At 35.6% G+C, this 18,827-nt stretch overlaps 1 protein-coding gene across 1 annotated transcript in view; it reads right to left on the bottom strand.

Moving 5' to 3' along the window:
* Positions 1-18,827, bottom strand: part of LOC107038772 — a 469,173-nt gene that overhangs the window by 217,382 nt on the left and 232,964 nt on the right. The window contains exon 4 of the mRNA XM_029126156.1: positions 1,415-1,552. Within this exon, the coding sequence (XP_028981989.1) occupies positions 1,415-1,552 (138 nt within the window). The remainder of the gene's footprint in view (positions 1-1,414; positions 1,553-18,827) is intronic.

Raw genomic sequence — 18,827 nt, 5'->3', positions numbered from 1 at the left:
GGCGGCCACAGGGTCAGATTTTCGTTTTTTACTTGGAACAAGGGTCAGATTTGTTAACACTTTCTTTTTTTATTTGGACAATGCATGCAAGCGGAGGGGCAAGAGTGGCTAGAATAGATTCTGCAACCTTCTCCGCTTGTTGGATAAAAATGTCAAGCCTCCGCATACATGCATCTCCCCTCCACCCTCCCGTGAAATGTCGATTTTCGAGATTAAAAAAAAAACAATAATTGCATTTTTTATTTCAATAACGCATGAGTAAATAGGGATATGAACGCAGATTTAATATAGGCCCATAGAATTACGGGGACCGGCAAGGATTTGGAAAGTCTGAATGCAAGTCCTGCTTACACCTAACAAGTGCTGAAGTGGGACATAACCAGAGGTAGAAAGGTCTCGGAAGCACTTGGGAAGAGGCTTCCCAAGACCTATCCAGTTCTGAACGGAGAGACCTAAGTAGAATTTGTCAGGTCCAATTATTCGACTCGGGCTGGGCCTTCGGACCCATTGAACAGTTTGTGATATATGCCGGAATATGGGAATAACTAAGGAAAATCGTGGACCCGATGGATTTTGTCGCCGTAGTTTTCATACGATTTTAACTTTTATTTTAAGGTTCGTTACACTCCAAAAAATAAAGTTAAGCAGCCGTTTTACTTTATTCGCAATAGACCATGAATAAATGAATTTTGAATTTCAAAATTTTTTGAAGTCTAGAGTAAAATTTATGAACTTCAAAATTCATTTATTCATAATCTATTGCGAATAAAGTAAAACGGATGCTTAACTTTATTCTTTGGAATGTAACGAACATTTAAAAAAAGTTAAAACCGTATGAAAACTACGGCGCAAGGAGCATTTTGAAGGTAAAAACAGGAAAAAGTGAGGTTTTTCGTGGTTATACGTGGCAAAATCGTTCGGATCCGCGATTTTCCCTATAGTTATTCCCATGTTCCGCTATATCACAAACTGTTCAATGGGTCCCACGGTCGAGCGTAGACTTGTAAATTTCACCGCGGTCTCCCCTTAACTATCAGCAATACTGGATATGAATTCTCCCGTAAACTGGCAGGTCTTAAATTCGAAAATCCAGGGATGAACGCTGTCCCACTGTCTCGAGCCAGAATGCATCTTCGGCTTTACTACCAATCTCTCAGTTTCGATTTCACCCTCTCCACCGGTTTTTATCACTCCAAATTCACCATCCTGGCAGAGGACAAAGCCGTCGGTAAACTCTTTCAAACTGACAAAGGAAATAGTTGAGACAAGAGTATCAGATCCCGGAAATAGAACCAACCGAGAAAAAAGTGGAATAATAGGATGAAGGAAGTAACGTTGATCTGTCTGCTTCTGTACTGGATATTATCCAAAAAGATGTTGCACAAAATGCCGAGTAAAACGTAAAGCTACTCACCCATGTCGTTGTCACCGGGCACCCCAAGACTGTCACTATTGTCGTTGATAAAGGCTTCCGCGGTTGACGTGAATGTCTGAGGCGATAGTGTAAGGTCTGGTCCGCTTTCACTATCGAACAGTTCCAAATTGCTGTTTCCTGAAAGTTGACACATTTGTGAGACAACATTGGGAGAGGGAAAACGTGAAACACAATTTATTTTGAATCCTTTTCGAGGAAATGAATTCGGAGTTGAAATCACGAGCAGTTTTACCCCGGAAGCTCCGTCCGAGCGATTTGTCAACTTATTCAGGATATGTATAACGGGGATAAAAATCGGAGAGTGCATTGGACAGATAAACATGGTGTTTCTGTCCAATGATAATTTCTCTGGTGGAAAATATTGATTCATCGAAATAACATAGTAACAGAAAAGACAAGCTTGTCTTTTCTGTTTCTAAAAACCCACTGGTGGGCTTTTATATTAATATAGTGTAGTTTTTTTTGTTAGTAAATTAGCAACGCTTCCGAATCGTCATTCTGTACATGATTTGCTTCTACAGTATATAATATTCATCATTACATATGATTTTAGTAAATTCAATGAACTTTCTTCTTTAATCAATTGAGTCATATTTTTAACTTAGTTTGATATTTGATGAAATTCCAAATATGAAATAATATATATCTACTAGGGGGCTACGCCTCCTCGCTCCGCTCGCCCACCGCCATATGACCCCCATGATGCTTATTCCTGGCCCTTATGACCCTGAATCTGACCCTCGCAACCCTTATTTTGACCCTTCCGATCCTTAGTTTCTGACCCTTGTTTTTTGACGCCCATGAGCATTTGGACTTTTACTCCGATCCTTGTGACCCGCATTTAGACGTTTAATTTGACCATTGTTACCCTTATTTGGACCCTTAATCTGACCCTTAAACTTATGGCCCTTGAACTGACCCATATGACCCTTAATATGATTCCCGTGACCCTCATTCTGACCTTCATGACCCTTATTCGCCCCCTCATGATCGTTATTTTGATTCTCATGACCCTTATTAGGACCTTAATGACCCTTATTCTCACCCTCATGATCTTTATCTTGATCTTCGTAACGCTTATTTGAAGCCTTGTGACCCTTAATTTTGGAGTACCAAATTTTTATCACCAAAAGTCGATTTATTCTATGAAAGTGAAGTCGAAGGAAGTTGTCTTTGACTTGAAATAAGTTATAATTGACATTATAACTTATTTCCAGTGAAATGGTCACGATTTTTTAGGCCAGTATCATGGACTTTCAGAGAATCATCTCCAATTTTTAAAAATCTGACAAAAGAAAGAGAAAAAAAAGAAAAAAATGACATATCCCTCGAAATTAAAAATTTTTTCTCTCTCTGATCGATGCCAAATTCATTTTATAGTAGATTGGCATCATGATTTCCGAAATGGCTAGCCCCTTGGAGCCATCTCGATCACTATGATATACTCAATGGTCATACTTTGAATTTTCAATCACCGAGATACGGATAATACAGCGGAGACACCCATAAACGCCAATCGGGCCTCGGTTGTTACTCATCATACACTGAAGATGGAAATGAATATAAACATGAATATGTAATACTACAGACCGGTTTAGGTACTACGCTGTTCACCGCTGCACGCAGACAGCGGCATTGATTCAAACCCAGGAGATGGTACGGGAGATTCAGCCGATTGATATATTCTGGAATTATGCATCTGCCTTTGGCTTGATGGGCACTCAATGCTTACCAGGATTGGCAACGACCGGACGAGTAAATACCCGTATAGTGATGCACGAGAATAAAGGGAGAATGGTGGAGTTAGTGGTGCTGTCCCATAAATCTGCCTCGTCGACGTTAAATGAAGGGATTTGCCTCACGTTAAATTGTTATTGATCAGTGGTCATCGGGAATATGAGGTTCTCCTAATCAGAATTTCTACTCTCGGGATTCTTCACTACCGCGAGCTTGTATTGTGTGTTACAACATTATCGACGTTCGCTCGTAGATATGTGAATTCAATTTTCATGGAATAAATGGATTCAAATTTACAGGTTTTATTGATTTTTCCATTAATCACTAGATTATTTAGGGAAGATTCAATGGAATTCCAAATTTTTGAGCAGTAGAAAGACTAGAATTGCCGAAATTGCTTCAATTCTGAATAAAAATATGAGTATTAAGCACACTGAGAAAAACAAACAGGCCAATAGCTGGACTCGAGCCAATATCTGGACGATTTCACCATTTATTGAATTACATATTACACTGTTGAAAGTTTTTGTCGGAAATTTCGGGTATACTTTTCGGAAATTTTTATCGAATTAAGTACCACTGAAATTTTAAGGAATTTCGTCATTGAAAATTCAGAATTTCGTGGAAAAATCGAAGAGAACTGGAAAATTTTCAGGAATTTTCAGGTGTTCTATTGCATTCAGTGTTACTGTCCTGAAAATTCCGGTAGATATATTCAGGAATTTTCAGGACAATAACACTGAATGCGATTTTAGTAGAAAAGAATCATGAAATTTTAGATTTCACTGACAATTCCGTGTAATTTGGCACTGAATATTCATACACTCTAAAAAAAGATTACTTCTGATAAGTAGGAAAACTACTTGTATTCAGTACCGAGGGGTTTCTGGAGAAAAGGTAATTTTTTTACTTGGTTCAAGTCGAAAATCGACTGAATACAAGTTTTATGCTCCAAGTACAATTGGCACTGGTGACAAGTACCAACTGTACTCATCATCAGTACTAAAAGTACGTGTACTGAGTACCGAGCTGTACTTCTCAAAAGTAGAAAAAATACTCGAGACAAGTAGTAATAGCACTCAAATCCAGTACTAATGGATTTTCGCGGAATATTACAGTAAAATTTATCATACACTAGAGATCGCTGAAAAACGAAGAATTAATGCAAATAAAATTATTGTTTATTGTTCATTTGCCCCTCAAACGCTTGAAAATTGAAATGTAGTCCAATGTAATAAATTCTCGAGCTACAGAGATTTTTTTTTCAAAATTTTTCAAAAGATGTGTAGAATAACAATTACCAATTAATTTTTCCAAATTTAATTTCCAAATAGTCCTTTTTTTAATAACAAAAAATGTAATATTCATGCGAAATAGCCAGTAAAATGATCCTCAAAATAATTGTTATATTTTATATTGAAAAAAAAATTGAAGTATTAATCTTTTGAGCTATCTTGTATAAAAATTGCAATTTCGTTATGCGACAAAGAATAAAATTGCCTATTTAGAAGTCGAATTCAAAAAAATTATCTCGTAATTGTTATTCTACACATCTGTTTAAAAATTTTGAAGAAAAAATACGTCCGTAGGTCAAAAATTGAGTACACTGTGCTATTTTTCTTCATTTTCAAGGTCTTGGGGGCAAATCAACAAGAAATAATCGTTTTTTTCCCCACTTATTCTTCGTCTTTCAACATATATAAATAATCGATCATCAATGTGTAATAAATCTTACTGCAATATCTCGCGATTTTGAAACTCATCGTAACCTCCCCTTGATGAAATTTGTTAATTGTCATCTGAGAATGATAATGATAATGAGAATGATAATTAATGATATGAAATTCCTCAACAAAATAACCAACCAAAAGTACTGGAATCAAGTCATAAAAGTACTCGCGAGAAGTAGAAAAATTACTTGCTCCAAGCATCAAAGGTACTTGTGAGAAGTAAGAAAAATACTGACAGGAAGTAATAAAAGTACTTCCTCCTAGTACTTTTCCTACTTGCTTAGCAAATATTGTACTTCACCCAAGGACATGAAAAGTACTTGGGACAAGCAGTTTCCCAACTTTTCACAAGAAAACTTCTCCCAAGTAGAATTCAGTACTAGTGAGTAGTAACTTTTTTTTAGAGTGTATTAGATTGGAAATTCAAATAAATTGAGGAATTCTCGTCTTTATGCCCCTTAAAATTCTGGAATTTTACAGAATTTTCAGTGAAACCTGAAATTTCATGATTTTTTTCCCCTAAACCGCATTTAGTGTCACTGGCCTGAAAATTAGTAGTCAACTGTCCTTGAAATTTAATTTTTCTCTAACAGTGTAATAGACCGATAAATTTTTTAGTCTCCAATTCTCAATTCCTGCCATTTATTCTATTTCTTCTATCAAAATACAAGGATAGAAATTTAATTTAAAAGTATTCTTCCATTATTCGAAAAAATATATTGATTTTAAAACTTTCCGGAGGCATTGAAAAATTAATTCTTTTATTTGTTCCCGCCAACGTTTTTTTCTGCATTTTATTCATTTCTTCTCATTAAAATTAGATCATAAATTCCGAAAATATTCATATCCAGTCCATATTCGAAGAAAAAAAAATGTCTCCGGTTTCTTTGATCAAAATACCCGAAAATGGCGTTGATTGCCTTTGATTATAAACGATATGAAGTGAATTTAAATGTATACTTATATGTTACATATTTTTTTGCTACGCAATTGAAGTCGTTTTGGGGTGTTTTGACCAAATTCGCGGAATTTCAAGAAGAAAAAATTGAAAATCAAGTCGATTGAGAACTATTTCATTGAGTCACTATTTCTGCGTAAAATTCTCGGAGTTCCTCACTCCACAGCTTCTTACGCTATCCGAGTTGAGTGTGGCAAAGTCCCTCTCTCTTTTATTTTTTTAAAGTATGCTCTCAACTGGTTAAGCAAGATCCTACAAATGAACCACGATCGCTTCCCAAGAATGTGTTTTGAACAGCTCATAAAACTCGATCATTGTGACAGCCGATACAATTGAGCCTCTCAGCTCAAAAAATACTTTCTACTTTGTAATTGTGAACACATCTGGTGTAATTTGTCGTCAGCAACGCTGTTAGAAGCCAAAAACGAAATTCTCCAGAAATACCGTGAAATCCTTGTCGCGAAGGACTTGCATAGCGTTCAAGTAAGTTCAAGTCTAACTTTATACAAAAGACTGAATTTGTCGGAGAGCCCTCATGCGTATCTCGCTTTGCCACTTCGCTCCGATGAGAAAAAAACACTAGCTAGGATTAGACTGCACAATGTGTTCACAAAATCTTTGTTAATTTTGAATCAAGAAATCTCTCTTAGGCAGGATGAACCGTGTGAGCTGTGTAACGCACTGGATTATAATGACCTGATCCACTTTCTCACGCTTTGCTCGGCCTTAGATCCACTTCGTGAGTCCATCTTAGGGCTTACCCTTCCGACTATCTCCAATTGGCAGTCCTTGCTTTCATCTAGTTCAATTTCCACTTTAAAAAAAATTCTAAAGTTTCTGGGCAAAGCGGCGGAAATTCTTAGAGTGAACTAATTCTATCTGATTGTAACCTAAGTGTATTACTGAGATTTTACTGTAGTGGATGTTGATTGAATGGTGAGTTTGCGGCAGTTGTATGTGTTACGTTATTTTTAATCAGTAAGCCTTTAACGATGTACCAACAGTTTCTCCCATTTTGTACGGATGCTGTAGCATCCACAATCTTATTCTGAATAAAATTATTATTATAAATTAGAAAAATAAAATTATTATTATTAAAGTCGATTGAGAACGACTCCCAACTTATATAACAGCACCAAATACTTGTTTTAATTATAAGAGTTACTGAAAAAAGATGAGAAAAATAAAAGGTGACATAATTTTGAAAATTCTAGTCTTTCAATTGTTTTTTTTTTTTAAATTTGGTATTATGAGCACCTAGGAATTCAAATAAAAATTACCCAAAATCTTCTTATAGATGGTACACAACGGAAAATTTTGAGCTATCATAAATAAAAATCGGCTGAATAGAATCCGAGTTACTAAAAAAAAACGAAAAAAAATGAAAAAATCATATCTTCGGAACAGTCTCTCGAAAAAATCTGAAAAAAATGAAAGATAGCTTTTCTAGCCCCCCAATCGTAGAAAAAATCGAGATCAATTTTCAAAAGGGGGAGGGTCAACCGTTCACTCATTTAGCATGAATTACATCATATACATCTTCAATTTTCTGATTCCTTCTAATTTCCATGAAATATTCTAACTGAAACATACAGTTTCAGTTAATTTTTCCTTCAAATTTGAAATTTCAAATCACAAAATTACTTGTAATTACAATGGATCTGTTATTCGACAAAAATTTCCACAGTTTACCAAAAATTCAAACAAAAAACGATCCAGTGATGAAAATGAATTTAATTGTCATGATATTTATGTTTCTTCCCGTCATTCTCATGAAATTGTTCTGTAAATACTACTTTCCTACTAGAAATTATCCTTGAAATACGATAATTATAAAGATCATAATAAAGAAGAAAAATCAGCCTTGAAACCTACATTTTTTCCCTCTCCCACATGAAAAACTGCTTGAAAATTAATTATGCTACAGTGCATGATAAGACGTGAATGCCCGCACTATTCCTCACTGCCAAGAACAAAAAAAAACCCAGTTGAACAATCCCTACCATAATTCTTAACCAAAATTCGTCAGTTTTCCACAGCATGTTCCTTGGGAAACAAAGCGAATTGAAATTGTCTGCATGCATCACCATGGAGCAGAAACCACGTCTAATCAACATAGAAAGCATAGCGCCAACATACGATCTCCTCAACTGTGAAAATATCTCCTGCATACGATATCTTGACTCGAAACTGGCTCTCGTATCTTTATATTCATGAGTTATTTCATATATTTTTTCGCTATGAATAGTTTCACTCGACAATGTCTGGGATGTCACAAGATAAATTTATACTAATATCAAATAGCATTCGAGATCATCCTCAACGTGTAGCGACGTATTTCATCTCACAGTATAGTGATACACCTCCGTTGAAAGTTTTCGAATTTATTCCAGGGAATTTCTCAGTTGAAAACAGAGGTGGAAGAAAAAAGTTGAAGGAACACGGGAAGGGAGATGAATAAAAGGCAAGGAAAGCCAGGAGATGGCAGGAGTTGGAGAGTAAGGAAGGTTTGAGGGGGAAAAAAGCGTCGAGTGAGGACACCTGGTTCCTACGTCGAGGCCAGGAGAGTAAGACCGAGAACCTGAGGTCTTATATCGTGTCCCTGGACCCGAAGTTCAGGCTGTGCGCAAGCGAGATCGACCAAGCCCGAGATATTAATTTTCCCGATGTATATGGATGAGGGTCGCGACTGGGGCAGCAGAACCGTACGAAGGGAGGGCGTCCCTACGGTTAGAAGGAAAAACGAGGATGCTGGTGATACGTGAGAATGTGTATCACCTACGTGAGCTGAAGGGGCTCGGAGATGGACGCATGGAGGGGGTGTGATGGAATCGTACTGAAGGGGTACTGCCGCCGGGGATAGTAGCTATTGGAGAATTTGGGGAGTGAGAGGTGAGCCAAATTGGTATTGATCGCTGAATGAAGAATATCGTTTACCTCGTCATCACTCTCCGGTGAAAATAGAATTTGAGATGTAAACAAGTCGAGAATAATCCCCCACCCGGAGGGAAAAGTTGGGGGAAATTTCATCGAGAATCGTGATAAATTTTGCTAGGGGAGCTGGTGCACATTGGTAAAAAAAAATGGAATTTCATGGACAGTTGCCTACCAATTTTTAGGACAGTGACACTGAATGCGATTTAGGGGAACAGAAATCATGAAATTTCAGTTTTCACTGGAAATTCAGTGAAATTCCGGAATTTTAAGCGACAAAAAGATGAGAATTCCTCAATTTATTTGAATTATCAATCTAATATATTAAATTTAATCTATTCAGTGACACTAAATGCGATTTAGGGGAACAAAAATCATGAAATTTCAGTTTTCACTGAAAATTCAGAAAAACTGCGGAATTTTAAGCAACATAAAGTCGAGAATTCCTTAGTTTATTTTAATTTTTAATACAATATATTAAATCTAATATATTCAGTGATACTGAATGCGATTTAGGGGAATGAAAATCATGAAATTTTAGTTTTCACTAAAAATTCAGTAAAATTCCAGAATTGTAAGTGACATAAAGACGAGAATTCCTTAATTTATTTGAACTTTCAATCTAATATGAATATTCAGTGTCAAATTACATTGAATTTTCAGTGAAATCTGAAATTTCATTATTTTTTCTCCCTAAATCGCATTCAGTAAACGGAAATTTACAGTTCTATTTGATTTTTCCGCGAAATTCTGAATGACAAGAATTCCTGAAATTTCAGTGAAACCTGAACACGAAAAAAAATTCCGGAATTGGGCACGGAAAATTCAGACGAAAATTCTTCATAGTGTACCGCCCACCTATGAGAAATGAGTCTTTTTTCCAGCCTCGCACTCTACAAGTAGTCATAAACGATTAGAATGGGTTATTCGAGGTGTTTACTCGAAGATGTGAAGAGGAAAGATTTTTTATTAACATTAAACATATTTAATTATGTAATTCAGTTGCCATCGGCCACTGAGCGATGGAATCGAACTTTGAGGGTAATACCGCCCGGCATGCGTCCAATATCGCCCACCTTGTTTTGATGACTTTTTTGAGCAATACAGACCAACTATTATAATTTTTCCTATTTTCATCCTCCATTTCCATTCTTTGGCTCCATTTTGAGAGAGATTTCACGTGAATAATAATAAATTATCCTGAATTTACCCCATGTTCCAGTGGCCACCGACAATCCCAAACAATCGAGCTGTCACTCAACCGACCTCTAGCTGCAGAGTCTAGCAGCCCTATAGAAACCCTGGGCGGCATTACCCACAACCCTCTGGGCGGAATTACCCACTAACGCGGAGGCTGATAAAATAGCCAATAATAACTGATGAAGATATTTTTCTGCTATTGAAAAGGCCGCAATGGATGCAGAACTATATAACGAACATATATTTCGCACTCCATTCAATTATGGACCAACTAAAAATTTGAAAAATCTTAAATTCTGGGGTCGAAATATGTCAAGAATTCAGTAAGAAATGATTTGGATTTTTTAACCAGGTTTCCACGGGAGAAAATTGAAAAATTCTCTTGGAATTACTTGTTGTTATCAAATATTTGCATAATAAAAAAAGAGAAAAATTGTTTCTCAGCCAATCCTGAGCAATACGGGTGGACGATATTACCCGCTGGGCAGTATGCTCCGGCTACCCTACTGTCAGTGGAGAACAGTAGCTACTGGAGAATTTCTGGAATGCGATGTGAGCCAAATTGATATCGATCGCCGAGTGAAGAATATCGTTTACCTCATCATCCTCTCCGAAAACAGAATTTGAGACGAAAAAAAGAAAATCTCTCTTATAAACCTCCTATTTTCATCCAGTGCAATTTCAACGATAATCCAATTGTACAAATTGACTTGCAAATATGCTGGCCTCCGCCCGAACAGCGTGGAATTTTTCCACTTCCAACAAGTTGAACAAATATCGTCAAAACAACATTGGATTAATCAAGTTACATGGGAACTAACCAAGACAGGGTACACAACGCTCCTCCTCCTGGAAAATTTTATATAGGTGGGGAGTTAACGTTAGACCAAGGTCTATTCAACCTTGGAGTAGCTGTTGAGCTCTGACGATATGCAAATTATATGATGCTTCTTGTATCCAACGGCGTAGCGCAGTTTGCTGAACCAAGCGAGAAGTCGTATTATGAAACTTAAGCCGTAGAGCACAAGTGTTGCGTTACGACTGTGGCATCAAGTTCGTTCCTCTACTCCTCCTCATTGCTACATTTTCCTCTCGGGCTTTTATCTTTATTTTACAACCACTTCCACAGTTCGTAGGTACAATTTGAAAACTTATGTCACGACAAACCATCTGCCCCACGGCGAAACACTCATCTCATCGCTGAAGGACTGCTCTGGAGATTCAATACATTCGATATTGTTAGTAAGTATCTGTCTAGTATATCTCTTGGCGAGTTCTTGAGGAGACGGCTTGTCGTGGATACGCTGTATCGTGATTTTGATGATGTTGATCTTATTCGCTTCTTCAGAAAATAGGATCTGGCGGTACTTACGTGTACATGCACGATAATAAGCTCGCCAGTGTATAAGGTTGCTTGGTGGGCGTCTACGTGTGCGTGTGTGTGTGTGACTTCTGGAGTTCAAGTACATATACTGACGACGGTAAACGGTTTTACGACGCTTCTGACCTCGTTCGGGCAAATTAAATGGGGGGAAAAAAATTGCCAAGTGTATACTGTCAAATGCAGTGGAAACTGAGTTAATATGTGAACATGAGAGCGCGGGATTGGGAGTGGGTAACAATTCACTTCGGATTTTAAGGGTTCATTTCGTAGGACGTTGGGGATTCGCTGGAAATTTTGGAAATGGGGGATAAATCGAATGGCGTATGATGTCGTAATACACTATTCGATTTATTGTTTACAGTATTTGATTGAAATTTCAGATGCACTCTTCGGAAAGTTTAATTAAGGGACAGTTCCATTGAAATTTTGAAAATTATGTTAGTGGAAATTTATAATTTTACGAAAAAATCAAACGAAATTGTAAACGTTAGTTCAATTTTTCCGTGAGAATGAAGAGAAATCTGGGTTCTTCAGTGCATTTGAATGTTCAATGAAAGCATGATTATTCAATGCCAAATTACACTGAATTTTGAATTAACCGAGAATTCAAGAATATTTTTATCGAAATTTTACTGAGTTCTATTAATATTCAGGGAATAATTGAACTGAAAGTGCTCATTGAGTGATCCGTGAAATTTTGAATTTTCAGTGATGAAATTCCATGGAATTCATTTGAAACTAAAATGTGACAAAAATTTCCAAAAACACACGAGACTAACAACCTTCCTTTTGATCCTAACGATCTCAAATTGACATTTTCAAATATATGAAAGTGAGACTTGGAGTAGCAAAAAAACTTCGTTAAAAAAACCAGATTAAATTCAACTTGGGAACGTGAACTTTTGGTTAATTGAACTTTTCTCAAATTAAACTTCTATCAATAAAACCTTTCGGTTATCTTGTCTTTTGTAAGAATATAGGTAAAATCTGTGGCTGTCTTTGGAATTTCAGAGTATTGTTATCCGATTTGTTTGGTTCCTTGGGAAAGGAATAATCGATATTCCTCATTTATTACATTGAAATAATATTTTCTTGGGAAGGTGAATTGAGTTGTAGTGCGAAATTGTTCTTTCATTTCATCAGTAATTCCCGATTGCTTGTAGGGATCGAATACGATGTTTTGCATTTTGGTGCGTTCGGTTTTTTCCATTTTTCCTTCCAAATGAAAGCTTTGCGCTCGTTGAAATTCAAGTTTCCAAATTTTTGCGTCAGGGTAACTAAATATGGTCCAAAAAGTCTGAATGTGGGATTTTTAAAAGGTGTCTGTATGCATATATGTATGTGTGTGGACTTTTTAAAAACATAATTTCGTAATTTTCTTTATACGTCAAAAGTTTAAAAGTTTTTTTCACATTTTTTGAAGTTCAGGTTATTTGATTTTTTTTCCTCAATTTTTTTTTGTTACCAAGTTGATTTGACCAAGTTTTTTCACGGAAGTTTTTGAGACATGGACCCTTTTTTGTATGACAAAATATTGATCAATTGAAAAGCCTGAAGAAGCTAAAATAATTCAGCGAAGTGTCGCAATCATCAGTCATTTATCGATTGCAAATAGCTGCATCAAGTGGTTTTTCGATGCTTAGAACGATCTAACGGCCTTCGCTAGCAGTCAGAGTGTTGCGGTGGATCAGTCCGAAGTTGAGCGGTGTCACGTGCGGTTGCCACTTGAGGATCGACCGCTGCATGTACGCACGGTGGTTAGCGATTTGACTGATATCCGATGAGGATACATTTGAAGATTGAGCCTTCCCAACCTTGTTGCGAATTCTAGTCTGCGCGGAATGACATTCGAGGAGCTCAATTCGCTATGGAGGATTTGATCTGTGGAATCGATCTCCGGATCCAGTAGAAACAATCTGGCAGATTGTGTTCGCCGCGAGAGGATGATACTCGAATTGAGAATGCACTGTCATAGAGTTGGTGAACGTTACATGATTGCTGCACTCGGAAAATTCAGACAATTACTCTCTCAATTCCAAAGGATTAATACGGAAATTTTCAACCGGAAGTTATATTATACCTGTCGAAATGACGCGTTTGACTTAGGGATGGGCGATGTTTGTTGATTAATCAAAAATATCGAATTTTTATGCCCAAACATCGATGTTTCTGATCAAGCTAACAACATTTTTAATTTTTTTGTCGAAAAATAATGTTGATTGATTGAGAATATACAAAATAATACTTTAGCCGCAATCAAGAGTAATTATTTTTTGCAGTATGTATGTTATAAATGACAAATGAACAAGTCCAGTCGCCTATTTTTTTTAATTAAAATTTTTCATTTTTGTTCAATTTAAATTTTTAACCATTATTGCAGCTAATGGAAAATATTCAATATCTTTTTTTTCAATTAATCAAAAACGCCGTTTCGAAATTTAAAATTTAACTCTCCAGCGGTAATCATCATTGAAACGTTAGTTCCTCGGGTTGTATTTTTAAACGTATATTTTTCAATAAAAACGAGAAGAAAAAGAATTATTTTAAAAAATTTGTTTTTTCTCCTACGCAATGAGAAAAACATGGATTTTTCAAATATGTTTTTGAGAAACATCAATTCTTCGATAGTCGATGTTTTTTAAACCCTCGCCCGTCCCTAGTTTGACTCAAATAAAACTCGCAATAATATCCCTGTCGGTAATGAATAAACTCATATATTCGTAGGATCATTCCAGTAGCGAGAGTATTGAGGGCAAAGGTTAAGGATTATTGTGCTTACAACTAAATCTTTATTCAAGTAATTAAACACTGTTGAAAATTTTTATCTGAAATGTCCGGTACACTTTTTGGAAATTTGTATCGAATTGAATTATCACTGAAATTTCAAGGAATTTCGTCATTGAAAATTCAGAATTTCGAGGAAAAATCAAAGAGAATCGTAAATTTCAGTTCCATTTTTCCCTGAAAATGAATAGAAAACCAGGAAATTGAGCCGAGGAAATTCTATAGAAAATATCTGAATAGAATAAGTTATACTGAAAAATTGAATTCTATTGACTTTTTCTACTGAATATTTTCTATTGAACATTTTAATAGAATCGGCCAAAAACTAATAGAACAGTTCAAAAGAAAGTCAATAGAATTTTCTAACGAATTCGATAGGTTTTTCTATTAAATTTTTTCGTCCGTGAGACTTAAAAATGTAAATTAAAACTTATAAATACGTGTGAATTGTTCGAGATGTTCCCGATTTATTAGAAAAACATCGGAGAGGCATTTGAAAAGAAAGCTGACATGAACCCATACCTACACAAGATTGCAAAGATAATCCAATCAGTCTGGGTTGAATACGCCGGGTTATCAATTCTCGGTTACCCGGTAATTGTTGGCTCATTGCAATTAATGTGACTCCAATTAAGGTGAATCACGCGATCCATCCAGACCGCATACCTATCAGACGAGAACGAACAATGGACATGCAATACAAATTTTCTCTCTGCAACCTATGAATGGCTCCTGTGCACGCAGTCACCTGGTAAATTCCTCCTCAAGATGGGTGCATTTATTGATCGATAAAAACTCAGGATTACATGGCATGCACTTCAATATTTTCTCAAGAATTACTGGAAAACAAGTAATCGTGAAGCTAAACTTCGTTGTAAGTCTTTGTTAGTCTATGTCAGGGAAAGAACACTAAAAGAGTAGTGAACTTTCTCCGTTTTCTTCTGAAAATTGACCATCATGTAGTTTATCCTAAGATGATGAGATTCACACAGAATTTCATGAAAAATTATGTCAGAGAATGCAAATACTTTTCACCATTTGTTAAATTATATCACGATCATCGAAATTTCTTCGTTTTGCTCCCACAAATTTACTGATTATTGTATAGTTTATTTCGAAATGGTACGATGTATATAAAAATAGCGAATGGGCGCTTCGCGCCCGTCGCTAGATTATATTATATTACATTAATTTATTTTATTGTTTTGTTTCGAATTTTCCTTTGCGGTTGGATTAAATTAAATTTATTGGATTCTATTCCCATTGTAGTATACAAATTGTGGGAACAGTTTTTCTCACTTTCAAGTGAAGAGATATTTATATTAAATAATATCAGTATAATAATATAATAATTCCCCTCAATAAAATCGTATCATGAAAATGAAATTTTTCATTTTCATGGTCTGATTTCATTGAGAGGAAATGAGAAAAATGCAGGGAGAAATGATCCGCAAGAAAATAAAAGAAAAGGTTTTTTTATTTTTCTGAAAAATTTAAAAACTGATTTTTTTTTTAATGGCGAAAAAATATCAATATATTCCCTTTCTATTATCTAATTTCAATGGAAGAATGTGAAAAAACAGAGATACGTGATCAGCAAGAAAATAAAAATTTCGATTTTTCAATGCTTCCGGAAAGTTTTAAAATTTATATATTTTTTCAAATAATGAAAGAATACCCATCAATTCAATTTCTACCCTCACATTTTGATAGAAGACATAACAAGATTAGCAAACAATAAAAATCGGATGAAAAATTTTATCGGATTAACATAATGTAATTGCATGACAAATTACGTGAGAAAATGTGAAGACACTAAGAGGAAAATCAGCGTCATATCACAAAAATCATTTCTTGAGCGAAAAACGTCGCATACTTATTTGATCAATTGATGGTAGGTTTCAGACAAGAAATCAGTGTCCTTCGGGCTAAGGAGGAAGTTACTGAATGAAAAGGTGACGTCTTTTTTTACAATGAGATAATATTTCTTAAAAGACAAGAATAGTTTGACAAAAGGAAAAGAAGATATTGCTTCTCTTTGGACTCAAAGCGATTGAGCGTAACGAAGGTTATATTTTTTTAATATCTGGAGGTTTTCCTCTGCATAAACTCTCTATTCATTCAATACGAAAGTCTCTGATTCATGATTCACTGAATCGAAGCTTTTAATATTTTTAGTCATTTTCTCATCTTCTGATACGAAAAAACCGATTTCTTGTGGCAAGAAATTCTCACTTTATCATGAAATGTTCATCTTCAAGTCATGAATACTTCACCGAAATCTGACATTGTCTGACACATTCTCCGGAATTCTTATCCCAAGAAATTTATCCTCAAGAGATGAGATATTTGGCGCAAGAAATTAGTTTTGTGATATTATGACGATATTTCTCTCAGTGTAAGCACTTCATTTCTAGCAATTGTGATGTAGCAACGAGTTTTACATCAAATTTTTGGTCCTTGCGCCTCAACAACTCCTATCAGAGAGCGTATTATTTACCTTACAAGACACTAAATTCTTCTGTGAATCAGTACTCGTTTTTTAATATTCAAAAATAAAAATTGAGAGTAAAAATTGAATTATTATTTTTTTGCGATTGGAGAAAAATTTTAAAAACTCATTCGGAAAATTTGACTATATGTCAGAGGTAATTTTTCCCCCAAAAAAGTCATTTTTCCTTTTCGCAAAGTATTTTTCATTAGATTGCATTCCCCTCTTTAATTACGTTTCGAATTTCCAGTGATTTTGTGAATAATTTTTTCTCAACTTTTCTTTTTGTTATTGCATCACTATCATTGAAATTTCTCCTTTGCTCCCATAAATTCACTGACTGTCATTTAGTTCATCATAAAATGATAAAATTTAATTTCATTAAAAATAATGTCAGAGAACGTGCGTACTTCATTTTCAGCAATTTTTATGAAACGGTGATTGTTTTGCTCGTCTCGTTTCTCGCCACACAACAAATGTCCAGGCGTTGCACCTAAATAATTGATATCAAAGAGTATGTTAGTTACCTTACAAGACGTTAAATTTTCCTGCGACGAAGTCGCAGTTTGTTCCTTAATATTCATAAACTATAATTGAGAATGAAAACAAAACTTTATTTTTTGGAATTGGAGAACAATGAGAACGAGTTGAGAGGTGATTTTTTATTCCACAGGAGTCATTTTTCACTTGACGAAATACTTTTCTTCCTTTTCGCAAAGTAATTGTCATTAGATTACATTCCCCTCTTTAATTACATTTCGAGTTTTCAGGGATTTTCTCAATAATTCTGTCTCAACTTTTCTCTCTCTATTGTTACAGCATCACAATCATCCATTGAAGTTTCCAATATTAGATTTCAAAAGGAATGGTTGCAAGGAAAGACTATAACATTTTTTTCCGGCTACCTTTTTTATTGGGTATACATATTTTCCACTGGTAGCTCCCCAGCCAATTTTCGTAGTCGTACAACCGTGAAATGCATTCGATTCGCGACGCTTCCGACATGTTGACATATGGATGGTAAACCAACCGTGCGTATAGTTAGGTTAGTTTATAACCAAAAAAAAATTTAATTCTCCCCGAACTCTGGGGAGTTCGAGCAGTATTAAAATAATGTTATTCTAGTTATAGTTATTCGTTGGTTTAATCAGTTGTCGTGAAAAAATAGCATATTCTTTGAAAAGTCTAACAATATTGCTGGGAAGTTATGGAAAGTGGAGGAAAATTGTTCGGCTGGTGACTGCGGCGGCCTGCGGGTTATGAATTAGCGACCCTCGTGAGCATCATGTTGCGACATGAAGTCACGTTAGGGGGTGTAATATAGCTAAGTGTGCACCACAATTTGCGGCAATTACTCAGACATTTCTCAATGCGGGGTATTTCTCAATACCCCAAGCGCCTTTTAGAGGCACATTTTGAGGAGTCGACTCCATTTTCGTCGCAATTATCAATTAATTCCGAGGGGTTTTTGATAAACATAGTTAAAGAAGTGTTTTTTTACTGTTAATAACACTCTCATTTGATCCAAATAAATTCTTTATTTATATCAAGTAAAAAGTCGTCCTGATTTCACGTTTCGTGGATTAGGTTCGTGTGACCTTTTTCTACTTAGTTGGCCTGAAACACCCAAAATTATCAATACGACCTTTTTCTACATAACCCACGAATATTGTTGAAACACACTTTCGAAATTTTTTCACACGAGATCGAAGGCGCGCTCAGCGCGCCTGACAATTTAATAGATTTTAAATGCTTCATCATGTTATTATTTGAGTTGATTGGAATCAACATGTTCTTTTACGCATTCGAATTTCTACACTGATAGAATGATTCATTTACTCCAAACGCGATTCGTTAACTATTAGCGAATGGTAGAGTTGAATATGACCAAATGAATATTCGTTAATAGTTAACGAATGGTTCACTTGAATGGCGAAAGTCAAGTCAAACAAGGCTCCTCAAATGTACATTCGTTAACTATTAACGAATGAACATTTGGTGGGACCGAATAGACCCTAACCTCCAACCAAAATCCATTCGTTAACAATAACTAATTCGTTCTATCAGTGTATAGTGTTACTAAGGAGAAATTCGCGGGAAGCGATGAAAACTTCTACTGAAAATTCATGATTTTTTTCCTGTTGCGAAGGAATGGACATTTCCATCGAGAATCA

The sequence above is a fragment of the Diachasma alloeum genome, unplaced genomic scaffold (genome assembly GCF_001412515.2).
Source record: "Diachasma alloeum isolate Michigan unplaced genomic scaffold, Dall2.0 Dall_scaffold_00288, whole genome shotgun sequence".
Lineage (NCBI taxonomy): Eukaryota > Metazoa > Arthropoda > Insecta > Hymenoptera > Braconidae > Diachasma > Diachasma alloeum.
The sequence above is the reverse complement of the archived record's forward strand: the minus strand, read 5'-3'. Positions and strand labels throughout refer to the sequence as shown.